At 48.7% G+C, this 18,811-nt stretch overlaps 1 protein-coding gene across 2 annotated transcripts in view; it reads left to right on the forward strand.

Annotated features, from left to right (window-relative positions):
- The window catches only part of GRAMD1B (GRAM domain containing 1B), a 200,655-nt gene that overhangs the window by 91,279 nt on the left and 90,565 nt on the right, over positions 1 to 18,811 (forward strand). The window contains exon 1 of one of the 2 annotated variants that reach the window (XM_062197229.1): positions 15,989 to 16,360. The exons of the other annotated variant lie outside the window; for it this stretch is intronic. Coding sequence (XP_062053213.1) covers positions 16,338 to 16,360 — 23 coding nt within the window. The 5' untranslated portion in view covers positions 15,989 to 16,337. Of the gene's footprint in view, positions 1 to 15,988; positions 16,361 to 18,811 lie in introns of those variants that run through there. 2 annotated transcript variants of the gene reach the window in all.

The following is an 18,811-nucleotide window of genomic DNA, read 5'->3' on the forward strand; positions in this document are numbered from 1 at the left end:
GCCCAGGAGCAAGGGCGCTGCGGACAGTAATGTGGATTAGTGGTCAGGACTGGGCTCCGGGAGTCGCAGAACTGGGGCATAAGCTCCTGTATCCCACCCCCTCGTGCTCTGTGATCAGAACTTCTCTGGGCTTTCATCTCCTCATCTGCAAAAAGGTGAAATTACATGCATCTGTTGTTTTAACCAAATTGGATTTGTCAGATAATTGGGTTTCTTTGAAGGAAGGAGCGAGGGAGAGCACAAGTAAATGCGAACAGATCTCCCTGGACACCTTGCCTCTTGGTCTCACCTTTCCCTCTCTTTTCCCTTCTTCCACAAACACCTGCATACCCACCTAGAACATGGGATGGTGCAAAGTGCAGTGACCCCTTGACCGAGCGAGGTGGCAGCCATGGGAACAGGCGTCTGCAACTGTGTTTGGATCCCAAAACAATTTGCTGCAAGCGGTTTGCTCTGGGGCTGGAATGTCTGTGATGTTTGCCATGCCAGGGCCTTGCAGACCTGCTAGTAGACTAGCTCTTGAAGTTGTAAGTGGTTTGTTCTCAGCCGGGCTCTCAGGGAGTGGTGGTAGTGAGTGTTATGGGAAAGGTGTGGGTTAGGGGAACTGGGAAGTTATTTAAGGACCTGTAACTGAGCAAGATGCCCCCATGAAAAGCCTGTTTGCATAGCCCAGGTACAAAGAGAATGTGTGTTATGGCTAATGTACCAAGTCCCTGGTGATATGAAAAAGCAGCTGAACCATTGAGCAAAAAATTCATATTGTGACTCTGGTAAGTCATTTACATGATTCGGATAGCACGCTTTAAATGTCTGACCACATGTAAATACATCCACCTTATTTTTTTCCTCTTTTATTTCTGAGATAGTACTCCCAAATTCCTCTTGATTCCAACGTACTAGGTTAAATTACCCCAGAATGAAGCAGCTTTGGGAAGAGGCATGATCAGTCTTGATGACAGCAATCCCTGTGTTCAGTTCCTGGAGAAGTGCCTTTAGCTGTGTGGCTTTATTTCCCGGAATCTGCGTTTTGAGGCTTTACTGTTACATATCCCAGGCACTCCCCAACTTCCTTCTTAAGGCTGTTATCTTCAGACTGGAGCTATCTGATATCCTAAGCCTATGTTAAGATACATGGATGATAAATTGTGTGCTGAGAGTTTATATCTCAATCTTGAACAAAGAGGCTGGCAAGCACTTATTTTAATCAATTAAATTGCCAATTTAATTAATTAAATGGATTCATTCATTCATTCAACGAATGTTTTGTTACATGCTGAGTTCATGCCAGTGGATAGTTCAGGATGCAGGTTCCAGAGGCAGATAACACACAATGGCTGTGAGCAGGTGCGCTTGGGTTCTTGGGGGAGGCAGATGAGTAAACAAATTATAGCAGTGCCAGGTAATAGGGTCATCATAGAAATGCAAGTCACCAGAGATGCACAAAAGAATTATTTGACTGGGCAGGCCATGAAGGGCTTTGTGGAGGAAGTGACATTTGATCTGAGACCCGAGGCGTGGGTGGGAGTTCAACAGGTGGACAAGAGAGAAGTGACCTAGCTATGATTCTGAACGAGACATGTAGATTAAAATACTGGTTCTGTCACTTTCTGGCTCTGAACTTGAGCGAATGATCTGACCTATCCTGATTTCAGCTTTGCCTTCTGATGAGGGAAGACATATTGACACACAGAGTCGTGGAGAGCATTACTTAGGTTAAGTGCCAAACGTACCGTGCCGTTCACCAAGCAGTAGCTAGCTGCTGGTGGCCAGGTCTGCTGGACAGGAGATGGGGACAGCAGGAGCGTGGCAGAGTTGGGGTCACAGTGAGAAGCTTGGTGTGACTGGTACTCAGGATGCATGTGGACCATAGGAGGCAGGAGAAGAAACTACACGTGCAGCTAAGAATGGAAACCCCATGAAAGCCTTGTATGGGACTCCAACTGGGTGGATTCTGGGGAACAGTCGAAGGGCTTTGCAATGTTATCAGGTTTGTTTTGGAGCAGTGCTCTCTCGGGCTGGTGTTGTGGCATAACTGGTTAAGCCACTGCCTATAACACCAACATCTTGTATGGGCGCTGGTTGTTGCTCCACTTCCAATCCAGCTCCTTGCTGATGCACCTGGGAAAGCAGTGGAAGATGTCCCAAGTGCTTGGATGCCTGCACCCATGTGGGAGACCCGAATGAAGCTTCTGGCTCCCGGCTTTGGCCTGACATTGGGGCCACTTGGGGAGTGAACCAGTGGATGGATCTCTCTCTATCTCTCCCTCTCTATATATATAACTCTGCCTTTCAAATAAATAAAATGAATATTAAAGAAAATAAGAAAAAAAGGAAGGAAAACTCTTTGGGTTTAAGGAGGACAAAGGAAGTAATTTCTTCCTTTTACCCCATCCCTGACAACTTTTTTTTCTTTTCTTTTTAAGATTTATTTATTTACTTGAAAGTCAGTTACACGGAGAAAAGGAGAGGCAGAGAGAGAGAGAGAGAGAGAGAGAGAGAGAGGTCTTCCATCCACTGGTTCACTCCCCAGTTGGCCACAATGGCTGGAGCTGTGCCAATCTGAAGCCAGGAGCCAGGAGCTTCTTCTGGATCTCCCACGCGGGTGCAGGGGCCCAAGGACTTGGGCCATCTTCCACTGCTTTCCTAGGCCATAGCAGAGCTCTGGATCGGAAGAGGAGCAGCCAGGACTCGAACCAGCGCACATATGGGATGCTGACACTGTAGGCGGCAGCTTTACCTGCTACACCACAGTACTGGCCCCTTTGACAACTTTCTTAAAGTGTGCTTCTTCAACAGAGGGGTTGTGTTTTTGTTTTTTAGCCCACAGGAATTTTTGCTAGCATCAAGCATTATTTGGCATTTGGTAGATGCTCAATAAATATTTGAATTAACAAATAGGAGAGGGGTGTATGACTGTAAACTGACAGGTGAGACATGACAGGCAGGTAACAGCTGATGGCAGCAATAAATTCTAGTCCTATCTCAAGGGCTAGAATTGACCTGACTCAGTGCCACAGGAAGGGAAGAGGAGGAGTCTAGGATGAATTTTCCGTTTCTGATGGGGTAACTAGGTAGTTGGTGGTCCCATTTTTTGAGATAGGTACAGGAGGTCAGATCCAGAAGGAGATGTATAGGGACAAGGAAGAACTTCATTTACTCATCGCTGGTAGGTGAATTAGTTTAGGAACAGTTGAACATTTGTGTCTGAGATTAGGGGAGTGTTCGTAGAACTATTAGCACTATTGTAGATGCTCCTTGACTTCTGATGGGTCTGTCTTGATAAACCCATCATAAGTGGAAAATGCATGTAGTACATATGACCTACCGAAGTCCTGTCTTAGCAACCCAACATGCTGTACCATGTTGATGGTTTCCCCTTGAGTGAATGGGAGTTGCTGGGACACTTGCATTTCTTATAAAAACTGCCTAGGTTCAAGTCTTGGTTCCACTCCTGATTCTAGCTCTCTGCTAATGGGCACACTGGGAGGCAGCAGGTGGTGGCCCAAGTACTTGGGTCCTTGGCATGCATGTGGGAGGCCTGGATTAGTTCCTAGCTCCTGGCTTAGGCCTGGACCAGCCCCAGCTGGTGTGGGCATTTGGGGAGTGAACCAGCAGATAGAAGATCTCCATCTCTGTTCCTTTCAAATAAATTAATGAGGGTTTTTTTTTTTTTTTTTTTTTTAGTCTGTTTGTTTTTTTAAATACTAGGTTAGGAGTCTCTGTCAGTCGATGATGACCTAGCAACAAGGGCTGGTTGCCTGGGGAGCTCGTCTGATTTCCACATCACAGCAGCTGAGATGCAGTGTCTCCTGCCTGTGGACTGTTAGAGATCTTAGAACTGAGAAAGTTACTTTCATAAAGAGTCTAGGCTTCTGGATTTTGTGGAGTCACTGAAAAAAACTGGGTTTGTCAAATAATTGCCAGATATTTTACCTATTAGCAGTCACCAAACTAAACTAAGATGTATAGCTACCATCAATATTCTTTATATTAAAAATTACATGTTTTTTAAAAAAGATTTATTTATTTATTGAAAGGCAGAGTTACAGAGAGAGAGGTCTTCCATCCTCTGGTTCACTCCCCAAATGGCTGCAACAGCAGGAATGGCCAGGCCAAAGCCAGGAACCAGAAACTTCTTCTGGGTCTCCTGCGCAGGTGCAGGGGCCCAAGGACTTGGGCCATCTTCCAATGCTTTCCCAGGTGCATTAGCAGAGAGCTGGATCGGAAGTGGAGCAGCCAGGACCCTAACTGGCTCCCATATGGGATGCTGGTCTTGCAGGCCACAGCTTTAACTTGCTGAGCCACAGTACTGGCCCCTAAAAATATTTTGAACACAAAATTAAAAAGGATATGCTATAAAATTAAAAAGCTCAGCATATTTGACCTTCTACAACTCAACATATTGTCCTAATTTTTCCCAATTCACTGGATCCATGTAAGAGCTTCCTGGTGCCCACTGGTGTCAGGATGCCCTGGGTTGTCAAAGGGGGCTAGTGACTTCTCATGGAAGGGCACAGATGCATTTACAGAGTAGTGCTGGAAGCCAGCTCTGGTTTACTCGTGATATGTAACTTCAGAAAGTCAGTGGCAAAATTAAATTAAAGGATATTTACTTTGTTGGAAATTTTTTTTTAAATGCATGCTTAGTTTTTCCACAATACATATTTTCCATGAGATTTTCTGATGAAAAAATTCTGCATGGATTTCAGAGCATTTTTGTACCAAGATAAATATATTATGCTGTCTCACGTCTGTTGTGGAGTTAAGAGAATGTAGTGGTATCAGGGCTTGACACACCATCAAGCGATTTTTACCCCCAGCCTGAAGACACTGATTAGAAAACACCCTGATGGTAGAAAAGGAAACCTTTCAAAATGCAGCCGATTAGATGCAGTCTGCGCCATCGAAATAAACCTGTGTTTATTGGCAGCAATAGCGCAGTATGTTCTGAAGGCGCTATTTCTGGACACCTGTCATGCAAATAGAAAGTTCTTGTCTCCGTAAAAGATGATGACAAATTGGATCCTTTTTCTGGCCAGCTCTTGCATTAAGACCAGACTAATCAAGAAATAATGATAGCAGACATATTTAGTGTAGGTTAGCTGAGAATATTCACCATTACAAGCGGACTGATTTTAAAAATGGCATAACAGTTACCAACTTGCATTCATTTTGGAAAATAGAGGTAAAATGCACCCTCCCCCTTTTTAAAAGATTTATTTATTTATTTGAATGTCAGAGTTACAGCATGAGAGATAGAGACACAGAGAGGAGAGTCTTCACTCACTGGTTCGCTCCCCAAATGGCCCCAATGACCAGGGATAGGCCAGGCTGAAGCATGGAGCCAGGAGCCTGATCCAAGTCTCCTACATGGGTGCAGGGGCCGAAACACTTGGTCCATCCTCCACTGCTTTCCCAGGTGCATTAGCAGGGAGCTAGATTGGAAATAGAGAAGCCGGGACTCGAACTGGCTCCCATATGGGGTGCTGGCAGTGCCGACCATGGCTTTACCTGCTGTGCCACAGCACTGGCCCCGATATGCCCTTTTATTACAGGACTAATTGCATTGTACTTTGTTATTTGATTATTTCACACCCATGTCTTATATTTCTTATTAGTTTTTCAGCTTCTAGAGATGAGAAAGACAACATAATTTTCTATGAAATAAGGTCTTCCTGGGTCATGCATGTAATAGGTGTAACAGTTGACTGGCCCACCAGAAGTGTCACATGCGTAAGATACAAAAATAGTACTAGTGGGGCTGGCATCCCATATGGTTTGTGTCCCAGCTGCTCTACTTCTGATCCAGCTGCAGATGTGCCTGGGAAAGCAGCAAATGATGGCCCAAGTACTTGGATCCCTGCACCCATGTGGGAGACCTGGATGAAGGTCCTGGCTCCTGCAGTTGTCCTGGCCCAGCCCGGCTGTTGTGACCACTTGGGGAGTGTCTTTGGCTCTCCCCCTCTTTCTGTAACTCTGCCTTTCAAATAGATAACTTATCTTAGAAAAAATAGTACCAACAAAATGAAAAAAAGTGGAAACTTTGCTTACATAAAGGAGAAAGGGTAGATGAGGCTGCATGGGAGTTAAGCTCTGGTCCTCGTGGTGTTGTGGTGGCTCCGTGGCCGCTGGCTGGAGAGGCTCGTAGACTCTCGGTTATGATGAACAGAGAACTTTTTTTTTTTTTCAAAGATTTATTTTATTTATTTGAAAGACAGAGTTACAAAGTGAGAAAGGTCTTCCATCCACTGATTCACTCCCCAGATGGCCGCAACGGCCGGAGCTGTGCCAATCTGAAACCAGGAGCCAGGAGCTTCTTCCGGGTCTCCCACGTGGGTGCAGGGGCCCAAGGACTTGGGCCATCTTCTACTGCTTTCCCAGGAGCGTCTGCAGGGAGCTGGATTGGAAGTGGAGCAGCTGGGGATAGAACCGGCGCCCATATGGGAGGCCAGCGCTTCAGGCCAGGGCATTAACCCGCTGTGCCACAGCGCTGGCCCTAATGAACAGAGAACTTACTTGCAGTATGGGCCCCAGCTGCCATTGACTCCTCCCAACAACCAGAGGCTTGTTCTAATCCCTACCTTTTTCTAGAAGAAGGAGCTGGGGCTCAGGGGCAACAAGTAATTCACTCAGGGTCACACAGCTGTGAAGTCTGGACTTGAACCGGAGTCTGATACCAGTATCTCCATCAACCACAACACACACCTCCGGGACTGGCGTCCAGCCGGGCTCAGTTCTGAATGTGGTTTCTCCGGGCTTGTCCTATCAGCAAGCGGTCTCTCTGCCAACAATAGATGCTTGTCATGCCCTTGGCCAGGAGATGTGTCCACTGTGCAGTAACAATTCATCCTCCACCCCCAGCCCCCCGACCCCACTCCACAGTAATACCCAGTTGAAAAGGAGAAATCCCCATTTTGGGGGAGGAGAGCTGGAGGCAGCTGGCCGTGGGTGGACGGTCCCCCTCCCTGAGAGAGCCTGAGCTTATAAGCACCCTCCTGAGTCCCTACCACCGTCAGTCACCCTGAATTTCTCCTGAGAATAAACCAGGGAGGACCGGGGAGGGTAATTAGAAATCTGCCGTGTTGCTCCCATCTGGCAGGAGACATGTTTCCTTTGCTCTGCATGCAATTAGAACAATGAGTGGAATCAGCAGCTTGCCCTCTCCTGGCTGCTGGGGCCTTTCTGGGGTGTGTGTATCTTTCTGACAGTGGGGCTCTCACCTCCTAGGGGCTGCCCTTCTGTCTGCCAGCAGTAAAGGTCTTGTTCACAGGAGTATTCAATGAACAGGTCCTGCAGTTAAACCAGCCCGGAGTCAGGCGGTCTCACGCGCAGGAAAGCCACGGGGGTGATGTTGGAGGCAAAGGTGGTGTGGGAAATGGGGGCGTCCCCTTTGGAGTTTCCAGTCCCAGACGGAGCAAGTGCTAAGGAAACAGGTCCGTGGGTGTTCCGAGCCATGTGCGCAGGGGCAGGGAGAGCTTAGCTTTGTCCTAGACTGAGTGCAGGAGATGCTTCGTGTTTATGTCCTGGCTAAGAGGGAAGTTCCCAATTTGGAGCGAAGTGAGGGGCTGGTGCCGCCCCAACTGTGTGCTCCAACTAGAGCTGCCGCTCTGTGTGTCAGGTAATTGATTCCAGGGGCCCCTGCAAATGTCAGAACCCGTGGATGATAAAGTTCTTTATGTAAGATGGCGTGGTGGTTGCCTGTAACTTAGGCACATCCTCTCATGCACTGAAAAATTGTTTTAGGGGCCAGTGCTGGTGGCGCAGTGACTTGAGCTGCCCCTTAGGCTCCGGCATCCTGTATCAGAGTGCAGGTTTGAGTCTCAGCTGCTCAGCTTCCAATCCAGCTTCCTGATGATGTACCTGGGGAAGCAGCTGAAGATGGCCCAAATGCTGGGGCCCCTTTCACCCATGTGGGAGACCAGGATGAAGTTCCTGGTTCCTGGCTTTGGGGCCATTTGGGGAGTGAACCAGCGGATGGAAGATCTCCATCCCACCTACCCCTGCCCCAACTCAGCCTTTCAAATACAATGAATAAATCTTTTGAAATTATGTTCTTTCTTTCTTTCTTCTTCTTCTTTTTTTTTTTTTTTTTTTGACAGGCAGAGTTAGACAGTGAGAGAGACAGAGAGAAAGGTCTTCTTTCTGTTGGTTCACCCCCTAAATGGCCGCTACGGCTGGCGTGCTGCGCCAATCAGGTGCTTCCTGAGTCAGGACTTGGGCACCTTAGTGTTTAGGTGCTTATAATACCTAATACAGGGGGCCGGTGCTGTGGTGTAATAGGCTAAGCTGCCGCCCGCAGCACCGGCATCCCTTGTGGTCCTCGGTTCAAGTCCCGGCTGTTCCACTTCGGATCCAGCTCTCTGCTAAATGCACCTGGGAGGGCAGCAGAAGATGGCCCTAGTCCCTGGGCCCCTGCCACCCAGTGGAATAGCCAAATGGAGCTCCTGGCTCCTGACTTCAGCCTGGCCCAGCCCCAGCTGTTGCGGCCATTTGGGGAATAAACCAGTGGATGGAAGACCTCTCTTTCTCTGTAACTCTGCCTTTCAAATAAATAAGTAAATACCTAATACAGTGTAAATGCTCTTCAGAAGTTGTAATTTTTTAATATTTTTGACCCAGTTAGTCAAGCCCACAGATGGGGGGTTCACAGGTTCCGTGTGCCAACTGCACCACATTGTCTAAGGCAAGAGCTGGCTCGGCATAGTAGGAAGCAAACCAGAGCTCCTGGAACGAGTGTCTGCCTTTGTCTGATACCTCAGCAGGCGGCTGTGTGCCTGCAGGACGTTACAGATGTGCGACCACTTTAAATCCTAGAGTGCCCAGATGTGTACTCTGTGGATGGAAACCCTGTTGCCTCTGTCTTGTCCTCAGCCCTCTCCTGGGGGCAGGGGGAAGCTGACTAGAGTGTGACTTGGCCCATTCTGTCGTTGCCCGAAGGAACATTCTGGATTAGCAGATTGTTATGGAATTAAGGAACGGTCAAGGCTAAAGGAGGTGAATCTGTCTCCCCCCTCCCCTTGCCTTGTTCCCCAGTGTATTAGGTGGAGTTACAGAGGCACAGGAGGCATTCTTGAAACAACCTCTGCCAGCTCTGTGGCCGGGCACTGCCCCCTTGCTGGGCCCATGTCACTGGGATGGGAGGGGTAGCTGGAGGACATGGGTGTGTAAGAGGGTAGATGGGAGGGGAGGGCTGTCACGGGAGGCTCCCAGCTGGGAGCTGACACAGATGAACAGGCCAGAAGGCGAGGCCAATGCCTGCAGCCCACACTGTCACCTCAGAGCCAGTGACTAATAGTGGCAGAGGGTGGGGAGAGGAGCCTGCCCAGGGAGGGAGGGAACAGGGAAGCGCTGGGGAGCACCTGATCGGTGCAGCTCTGGCCATCTGCCGGTCCCTTCACACTGGCTCTATTGACTGCAGTTGGGAGTTTGGAAGAGGCTCCTGGCTAGAGGAGGAGGGAGGCTTGTTGCTGAAATGGTGTGTTTGGGAGGCTGCGCCTTCCCCCGCTGCGCCTCTCTTGCTAGCTTCCTGACCTCCAAAAGGCTCCTTAAATATAACACTCTCAGCGCCTGATGCCTCCCCTGCCTGAGCTGGGAGCTTTGATTCCCCAGCGTGTGACTGCAGCACTGCTCTGCCCCAGTTTTGCCAGCAACTAGAGGCATGCAGTAATGCCCTGTTACTGCAGCTCCCCTCTGCTCCAGACTTGAGAGAGAGGGAGAGCCTCCAATCCTGCTGTCCATATTCTGCTCCAGATAAGGAGCCAGAGGCTTAGGAGTGACTTATGCAAGGTCACCAGGAGGCCCGAGCTCCTACCTTCACCCTTAGGGAGATGGAGTCAGGAAGGCTGAGTTTCCCTTGGGCTCTGCCACAGCTCAACGGAAGCCTTAGATGTTAGCTGACATTGCGGTTCATAGCTGGAGGATTTCCCGTGGCCTGGGGGCCTTGGGTGTCTGCAGGCAAGGTCACCAGCAGCAGGCTCTGGTTAAACGGTGACCTCTCTCCTTCCAGTCCCTAATTCTGAATGAAGCAAGAAACACATATGTGGGCCCTGGTTCGAGACCCAGCTGCTCCACTTCCCATCCAGCTCTCTGTTTGTGTGCCTAGGAAAGCAGTGGAAGATGACCCAGTTGCTTGGGCCCCTACACCTGTGTGGAAGACCTAGAAGAAGTTCCTGGCTCCTGACTTTGGCCTGGCCCAGCCCCAGCCATTGCGGCCATTTGGGGAGTGAACTAGCAGATAGAAGATCAATCTCTCTCTCTCTGTAACTCCGACTTTCAAATAAACTAAAAGAGAAAAAAATCTTAAAAAAGAAACACACATAGTATCTTTATTGGATTAGGAAAAGAATGATACCAGGGTGGGTGAGAAGGCTCGAGGAGGCGGGGAGAAAATTAAAGCATCTGAAATCAAAAAAGGACTTTTTCAACCTTCATTCTAAACCCAGGAAAGGTTGGAAGAAACCACTGTGGCAAGAGGCTTAGCATAATACAAATCAAGTTTATGATAAAGCAGTATCACTAAATCTGGAGAAGCTTTTTTTTTTTTTTTTTGGTGAATTTAGATTTGTTAAACGCAGGTAACAGAAAGCCTTGTCATGGTCAGACCCTCCAGCCCCCACCAAATGTGTTCACAACATCCAAGGAAGATGGGTGTTGTTTCTGATTACTCTGCTTATTTTAAAATTGTTTTATCAGTTATTGAGCACTTATAAAATGATCTATAAAAAGTACAAAATATATGTAAGTATAAGGAAAGAAGAAATGACAGCTCTCTCACCTGTCCTGCTGGCTGCATTCTCTCCCCACCCTTCTCAGGTGATCAGCTTTCTGAGTGTTGAGTTTATCATTTCTTCCCTTTTTTATTTTGTGGATATATGTATTGTATTTGTTCTTCATGTATATATGGAATCATGCTGTTCAGGCAGAATGACAGATTCAGGGGAACGGGATAGGCAGAGATATCCTCCATCCACTGGGTCCACTCCCCACATGGCCAAAATCACCAAGGAATGGGCCGAGCTGAAGCCAGGAGCCTGGAACTCCATCTCAGTCTCCCACAGGGGTGGCCAGAGCCCAGGTACTTGCACCATCATCCACTGCCTTCCTGGGTGCATTAGCAGAGCAGCCTGGACTTGGACTGTACTCAGTAGTAGATGCTAGTTGGCCCAAGCAATGGCTTAACCTGCTGCACCACAGTGCCGGCTCTCTTTCCTTTGTCTAACACTGTAGTTCATTGCCTCTTGCATGTGGCAGTAGGGTAAACATTCTCCAGTGTTCTATGCTGTTTCGCTTTAAGGAAACACTGCAAGGTGTTTATCCTTTTTGTTAGCAGATATTTGATAATTTGCAGGTTTTCTGTTTTCTTTTGCTTGCGCTACTACACAGAGTACTGTGTGAAGATTCCGTGCAGGTCTTCTGTGATTAGCCGTCCTCGTTGCTGTAGAGGTCAGGTGTTGGGGTGCAGTTGTTCAACCTTATTACATGATACCAAATAATTTCCTAGGTGGTCAAACCTGGATATGCTTCTTCTGGCTGCTGCATCTTCCTCTCTTCTTTCTTTCTTTCTTTCTTTCTTTCTTTCTTTCTTTCTTTCTTTCTTTCTTTCTTTCTTCCTTCCTTCCTTCCTTCCTTCCTTCCTTCCTTCCTTCCTTCCTTCCTTCCTTCCTTCCTTCCTTTCTTTCTTTTTTAAAGATTAATTTATTTTTTGAAAGGCAGACTTACAGAGAGGCAGAGGTAGACAAAGAGAGAGGTCATCCATCTGCCTGTTCACTCCCCAGATTGCCACATCAGCCAGAACTGTGCCAATCCAAAGCCAGGAGCCAGAAGTTTCTTCCACGTTTCCCATGTTGGTGCAGGGGCCAGGGACTTGGGCCATCTTCTACAGCTTTCCCAGGCCATAGCAGAGAGCTGGATCGGAAGTAGAGCAGCCGGGACTCAAACTGGCACCTCTATAGGTTGCTGGCACTGCAGGTGGCAGCTTTACTGGCTACACCACAGCACCAGTCCCTCTGCTGGCTTCTTTCCAACACTTGATATTGTGAGACTTTTCAATTTTCATATCAAATAGGCCTGAAATGGCCTCTCACTGGAGTTCCAATTTGTATTTTCCTGAGTACTAAGAAAGTTGGATACTTTTTAATACATTTATTGATTGCTTCCTCTTCTGAAAGTGCTTGTTCAAATCATTTGCCTATTTTTCTAATTGTCTATCTTTTCCTTCCGGGTTGGTAATATATTTTTTTAATCGTTTGTTTTCTTTTTTTGTTGTGGGAATTTTTAATAAATTCTATGAACAGTTCCTTTTTCAATTAATATATGGGGGAGCATCAAAAAAAATTCACAGAAGGTGGGCATTATCTTTTCATTCCATTTTCCGTGAACTTTTTGAAGCCCCTTTGTAGGTTGCAAATATTTTCTCCCAGAAAGGTTTTGTCTCTTCTCTTTATGAAGAATGATCAGACGTTCTTTTACTGTGATTACATGTAGCATTCCTTTATAGGTTAGTGTGAGCGTTGAGGGGATTCTCAGGCTGCAGGCAGTGAGGTGGTCGAGTTGTGATTATGATTTATCAGATCATTTTTTCTCCTTTGTTCATTGTCAAGGCTCAGGATGGGCATTTTCCATTCAAGCTGCTGTAGCTCCTTGTCTCAGGGTGTGGAGCCCAGCAAGGCCCTTTTATGAGAGCTTGTCTTTGTAAACCGCTCACCATCAGTGGGCTTTTACGTTAACTTCTGTGCCCTCTGCGAGGCCAGAAAAACCAAAACCCAGACTCATTGATTTCTGCCATCACTGCATTTTTGACCTCTCTCTCTCTCTCTTTCTCTCCCTCTCTCTCTCTCTCTCTATATATATATATATTTACTTTTCTTGGTAGCCCATCAAGCATTGAAAAAAAAACCTTGTGTTTTTGTTCTGCCTTGCTTACCCAGCATCTCTGACACCTTGTCAGATCTGAAGACTTTGGGATCTGGTCTTCTCTGAGTGATGCTTCTCCTTCCTGAAACATGACCGTGCAAGGGCAGCTGGATTGCACAAAGTCCCACAGGAGCAGGAGAATCCGTAGGTTCATTCCTGGGTGATGTGTTCATGTCCACAATGTACTTACTGGTCAGGGAATTTTTCAGAATCATACAGACTGCTATTCAGGGGAAGACAAAACAAGGAAAGTTCATAAATTGAGGACCATTGTAGGAGGCCTCTATAAAGCTCCTGATTCCTGGCTTCAGCTAGGCACAATCCTGGCCATTGTGGCCATCTAGGGAGTGAACCAGCAGACTCCTGCCTCCAACCCCTGCTGTAACTCTGCCTTTCAAATAAATGAAATAAATCTTAAAAGAAGAGCTGAGGGGACCTGGAAGCAGATGATTGTCATGCCCCTGCCCGCCCTCATCCCCTTCCCTTCATCCCAGCATCACACACTGCACTGAAGCCAGCCAACCCATCAGTAATAGAAGAGGCCGGTTGACTTAGTCTTTTTACCAATTGCCTGGATTCTCTTTATTCTAGGAGGATGTGAACTCTCATAAATCAGCATGTCTGATAGATTTTTAATAAGCATATTTAGTGGTTAAGAGAATGAGTTTGGGGGCTGGAATTGTAGTGCAATGCCGACATCCCCTTTGAGTGCCAATTTGAGTCCTGGCTGCTCCACTTCTGATCCAGCTCCCTGCTGATATGCCTTGGAGGTCAGCAGAAAATGCCCCAAGTACTTGGGCCCTTGCCACCCACGTGAGAGACCCAGATAGAGTTCCAGGCTCCTGTCCTGGTTATTTGTGGCCATTTGGGGCATGAACCATTGGATGGAAAAATCTCTCTCTCTCCCTCACTCTCTCCCTGTCACTCTGCCTTTCAAATAAATAAATAAATCTTTTTTTTTTTTTAAAAGAATGGGTTTGGAGTTGGGCGTGCTTGTGTTCAAACAAGAATTCCTCTCTATGTAATCTTTAGCTGAAAGATTATCTGTGAAAATGTGATCATTGTTGCTACATCATATGAATGTGAGGATTAAATGAGGTAATGGTATGTGGCATACTTAGCGTGATAGCTGACATAAGAAGCCCTCAATACATCCTTACTAATAACTGTGAAGGGGTGTTAACTAAAAAGTAAATGCTGGCAAATTGTAACATTTAAAGCTTCGGTCCTGGCTTTCTGTGTTGTCTGTGCTTAGGTTGGAAGGTGAGCTGGGATGAAAATGCTTACATCCACCCGAGTACGATCAGTGACGGCTGTCTAGGGCAGGGGTGGGGAAACCGCGGAATCATTTGGTCTGGTTCTGTTAAGGCAACTGCAGGTAGAGTTTCGAAATTCAGTAAATGTATAGCAGGTGCATTTTCACATGGATAATTGTGTTTATCCTGTGAATCATGCTATAAATACCCCAGATGGCCCTTGGTAGCACAAGAGGTCTGTACCCCAGGTCTAGGGGCTGACTCCCAGGACTTGGGAGTTCCACTGTAAGAATTCCCTAGACGGTAAGGAGCAACTCTGCTTTTCTGGACTCCATTGTGCCCCCTTCTGTACCTGTGCATTACGACGTGGGGGCAGATTCAAGCAGCTTTAAAGGCATAACTGGGGAAATGCTGGCATGTGTGTGGCCTGGGACTCTGGATAGAGCTTTGGGAGGACTTCTCAGAAAGCTCTAGCCACCTTAAGGAGTGTTTCCCTGGACCATTTGGACATTGGCACAAGTGACTGCCTCATTTCAGTTGGGCTTGAATCAGGTCACTCCATTTCAACACTTGCTTATAGTACCCCTACTGCGGGCAAGCCTACAGAGCTGACTGAGCCTCTGTGCCTTCATGGAGCTTGTCCTTTAGAAGTCGGAAGGCAGAGGATGAGCTGGAACAGGTTCAGAGCACCACCCGAGAGACTCAAGTATAGGCGGAGCGGTACAGCGCAGGGATGTCTCTGGGTTGTTTTGGAGCCAGTTTTACTGTAAATGCTTATCATGGTTCAGTTGAAGGTTGCTATTTCATAATTAATCTCCTCTTTGTTTGTTCTCACCCATCCGCGGCGTTGCTGACCCACATAGTACCACAGGGAGGGACAAAAGGAACCACGGGGTCCAGGAAGTGCTTGGTGCTGGGACCTCAGGGCTAGGGCCCAGGGGATGTGATTCAGGACAGCCACTTCTCCCCTTTGAGTGAGTCGTGTGCTCGCATTAAAGTTGAAAATCCCAGTGCTCTCTCCCCTGGTGCTGTTGTAGGATCCCATTCTCCTGGCAGCCCTGTACTGGTGGATAATGTAGATCCCTAAACCAGGCCTTTGTGGCCACCTTAAAAGGATCCCAGCCCCAGGTGACCGAAGGCACCTCTGAACCTGCAGAAGTTGCCGCCTCACCACGCGCCTCACCACGCGCTCCAGTAGTCAAAGCAATTTCCCTAGCAGCGGAAGGGAACTGAGCATTCAGCCCAGCTAGCCCCGCCCCACCGTGCTGCGAGAGCCCGGGAGGATCCTATTTAAGGTGGTCTTGTGCCGCCCGCCCTGGGGGCACCTGGATGCTCCCCGCAGGCTGCCCAGGGCCTCTCAGGTTGGGATTCCCACATTTGCAGAGAACCTGCGATCGAGGTCCCCTTCCACCCCGACCACTGCCCCACCCCTTCCACCCCACCGTGGTTCCCAGGGGTGGGGAATTTTGTTGTGGTGGGTGCCACAGAAGTGCTCATCTTTAGGGATTTCCCCCTCTCTCATCTTTCTTCCCTGTGTTCCTCACTTACCCCTTCCCTCTCCCTGACATCTGTCCCATCCTGGGATAAAACATGTGCTGTGTCTTTAAATGGGCGGAAGTGGCTGGCAGTGCTTTGCTTGGGTACTGCATTGATTAGGAGATTATATGGAGCTGCAGGAGCTGCCGCCTGGGGGAAGAGAGGTGCGGGTTCTGCCTCCTCTGCCTGTGCTCTCCTCCCGGGTGCTGCTTGGTTTCTCTCCTCAAGGCTGCCTGGAGCCGGTGCGAGGTGAGGGTGGGTGGGTGGACGGCCAGCAACTCCTGAGCTGGCTCGGCGCAGCCCTGCCAGCCTTACCCATCCTCATCAGAAACTGGCAGTGGCAGCCACAGCTCAGGCAGGCGGCTCCAGCCCCGGGCAGGATCTGCAGGCGCTGTCCTTGGCCTCTGAGCCGGGCTTCCTGCTGGGAGAAGAGGCAGAGGGAGCTTCTGCAGCCATTCTCCGGGCTCCCTCTCTCCTTCTCTCTGTCTCTTCTTTCTCTTTCTGTGTTCAAGTCACATTACATGGGATTCTGTTCTTTTGGGACTCCGTCATCTTTTCCAATATGTCCTGGGACCTACGGAGCTGTCACAGGGATGCTAAGGACACAGTCGGTGGGCTGTCGTGGCTGTACTAATGAAAGGATTCAAGCTCTCCTGGTAAGTGGAGGGGGGACAAGTCCTTCCCCTTCTGCCCCCGCACCTCCCCCCCTGCAGTCTCCTTCAGGGAGGCCTGTCTCACTGGCCTGGGGGGCTATACTCTACCAAGTTGGGGTCCTCTTCCCAGCTCACCCAGTCTCTGTACCACTGGCTGCAGTATCCTCTGACAGCATCTTTAGGGGCAGAGGTTGTGGAAGTTGGGTCTTGGCGCCTGTGGAACTTTATGCGGGAAGATTCCTGTGTCACCATCTGTGCACCTGCAGGGGGCTGGGGTGCGGCTCTTCTCTGTTTACCCTTGAAGAACACCCTGGGGCGGGGAGACACCCACCTGGGCATCTCTGATGTCTTAGAGGCTTTTCTAAGGAGAGAGAAATGAGGGGGGCCGGGCTTCATCTTCCAGAACGCCTGGTATCCAAATGAGAGCATTCCGCACCCCATGCCCGGCACAAGCACAGATCCCTAGGGCCCAGCAAATGGCTCTCCTGGGTTTAATATCGTGACATTTGTGGCACTTCTTGCTGTGTTCTTGCTGCAAAAGTAGTCAGCATATTATTAGCTTCCATTGATAGAATCAAAGCTTTACCTCTGTCCCTTCTCCTTGACCCACCGAGGATCCGAGGGTGGGTGGATTGGCATTGTTATCTGGTGGAGGGACTGCAGGTTTTGCTTGGAAAACTTTGTGCTACCAGGGATCTAAGACCCCCACAGGACAGCCTTGTGCGGGTGCATTGGAGGCCTCCCTCAGAGGAGACGAGCTCCTTGGGCCAGGGAGGGAGCTTTCTCTCCTTGAAGAGGGTGGAGAGTAGGAGGAGGAGAGCCTGTGAGAGCTCCCTTCAGGATGCAGGCTGCCTTCACTGCGGTGGGCTGGCCGTCCACAAGAAGGTGACTGGAGGGAATCTCTGTGGGTGGGAGCCAGGGGTCGGTGTCCATCAGTTCAAGGCTTGGAATCCTAGGCTGGTTCAAGACCACATCTGACTTTCCTGAACCCCTATGCTAGATGAAACCTAGACAGACTCACCTAGCCCAGCCCTCCTCCCTCAGATAAGAGGGTCCTTTAACAGGTCATGAAAAGGCACTTGGCTGAAGTCAAAGCTTAGTTCCTACAAGCCAAACTCGAAAGAACTGGGACGCCCCAAGAGGTGGTGGGCGTCACTAACCACCCAGCCTGGAGCCGCTTTTCCCGAAGCCTTGGTGTTGCTCTCTCTCATGTTCAGCCTTTGTGCCGTTGGTCCCCCTCTGCGTTTGAGAAAGAGAGGCAGAGCTATTGCGGCCACCCTTGCCCTTGAGTCCTTGGGGCCAGGTGCCCAGTCCTTCTGGGTCGCAAGCTGTTAGCAGAGCCTGTTGTCATTGGGAGCTGCAGGGCTGCAACAGTAGCTAGAACTGCCCCTTTATGCCTCCGTGGAGCTGAGTCCATAGCCAGGATGAGGCCTCCAAGGAAATCCCAGGTACTGCTTGGAGAGCAGGAATGCTGGGCTCTTTCATCAGAAATCACCTTGGCATCCTGCTGTGCCCCTGCCAGCAGCACACTCAGTCTGGGACCGAGGGGTGGCTTGGCTGTCATTCAGGATGAGACATCACTTTAACACGGAAGGCTTCTAGGCTGGGTTGGTCCCTTAGGAATAAGCAGAAATGTTTGCCTTTAAAAACCTGCCTCCAGTATCCCCTGATGCATTTCAACAAGGAGAGCAGTGTTAAGCTGGGAAATGTAATTGGGATAACCTTGTCTTCTTAAGCCAAACAAAATTGTGTGAGGATGGGAACATCTTCCTATTTATGTCTGCTCGCACCCTGTTAGCCACTCTCTAAGTAAGTACAGATATATGGGCCCAGGGGCCAGACCTTATAGGTGTGCAGTATATGTTTTGGTTCATGGTGCTCCCCTTGGTGGTGTTTCACATCAGGGTACCTCACGTTCTTCCAAGAGGACCACTTTGCAGAAGCAACACGACCCAATATATTGGCTCCCTTGTTCTGGATAATGCTGTCTACATGTCGGAGAGGGTGGGAGTAATGGGCTTGATAAGGCTTGAATCATTTCTGAAAACATTTCTAGGATGCCTACTGTGTGTTCATCTAAAAGTGATGATGATACTGGTAATAAGAATAGCAGCAAACTGGCATTTATCGACGCTTACTGTGTGTTGAGTGCTATAGTAACATGGGGCTGCCAGCATTGTGATTCAGGCTGCTATTTTACAGATGGGGAAACTGACACACAGAGGGGAAGTGGCCAGTGTGAGCACAGAGTTAGGAGTCTGCAGCCACCTTGTCTCCCCCAGTGATTCACCTGCTCTGCTGTTGCGTACTTTCCCCTGTATGTCATGCTGTACTCTAAGCTTCCTCTCTCCTGCTCTGCTGTGTCTTGGTCTTATAGTCATCGGTCAATTAACCAGACTTTTCCAAGAGTGTAAAGTTGCATTATCTCAGTTGATTCTTCCTCTAGCCTCATGA

This window comes from Lepus europaeus, chromosome 7, assembly GCF_033115175.1.
Source record: "Lepus europaeus isolate LE1 chromosome 7, mLepTim1.pri, whole genome shotgun sequence".
NCBI lineage: Eukaryota > Metazoa > Chordata > Mammalia > Lagomorpha > Leporidae > Lepus > Lepus europaeus.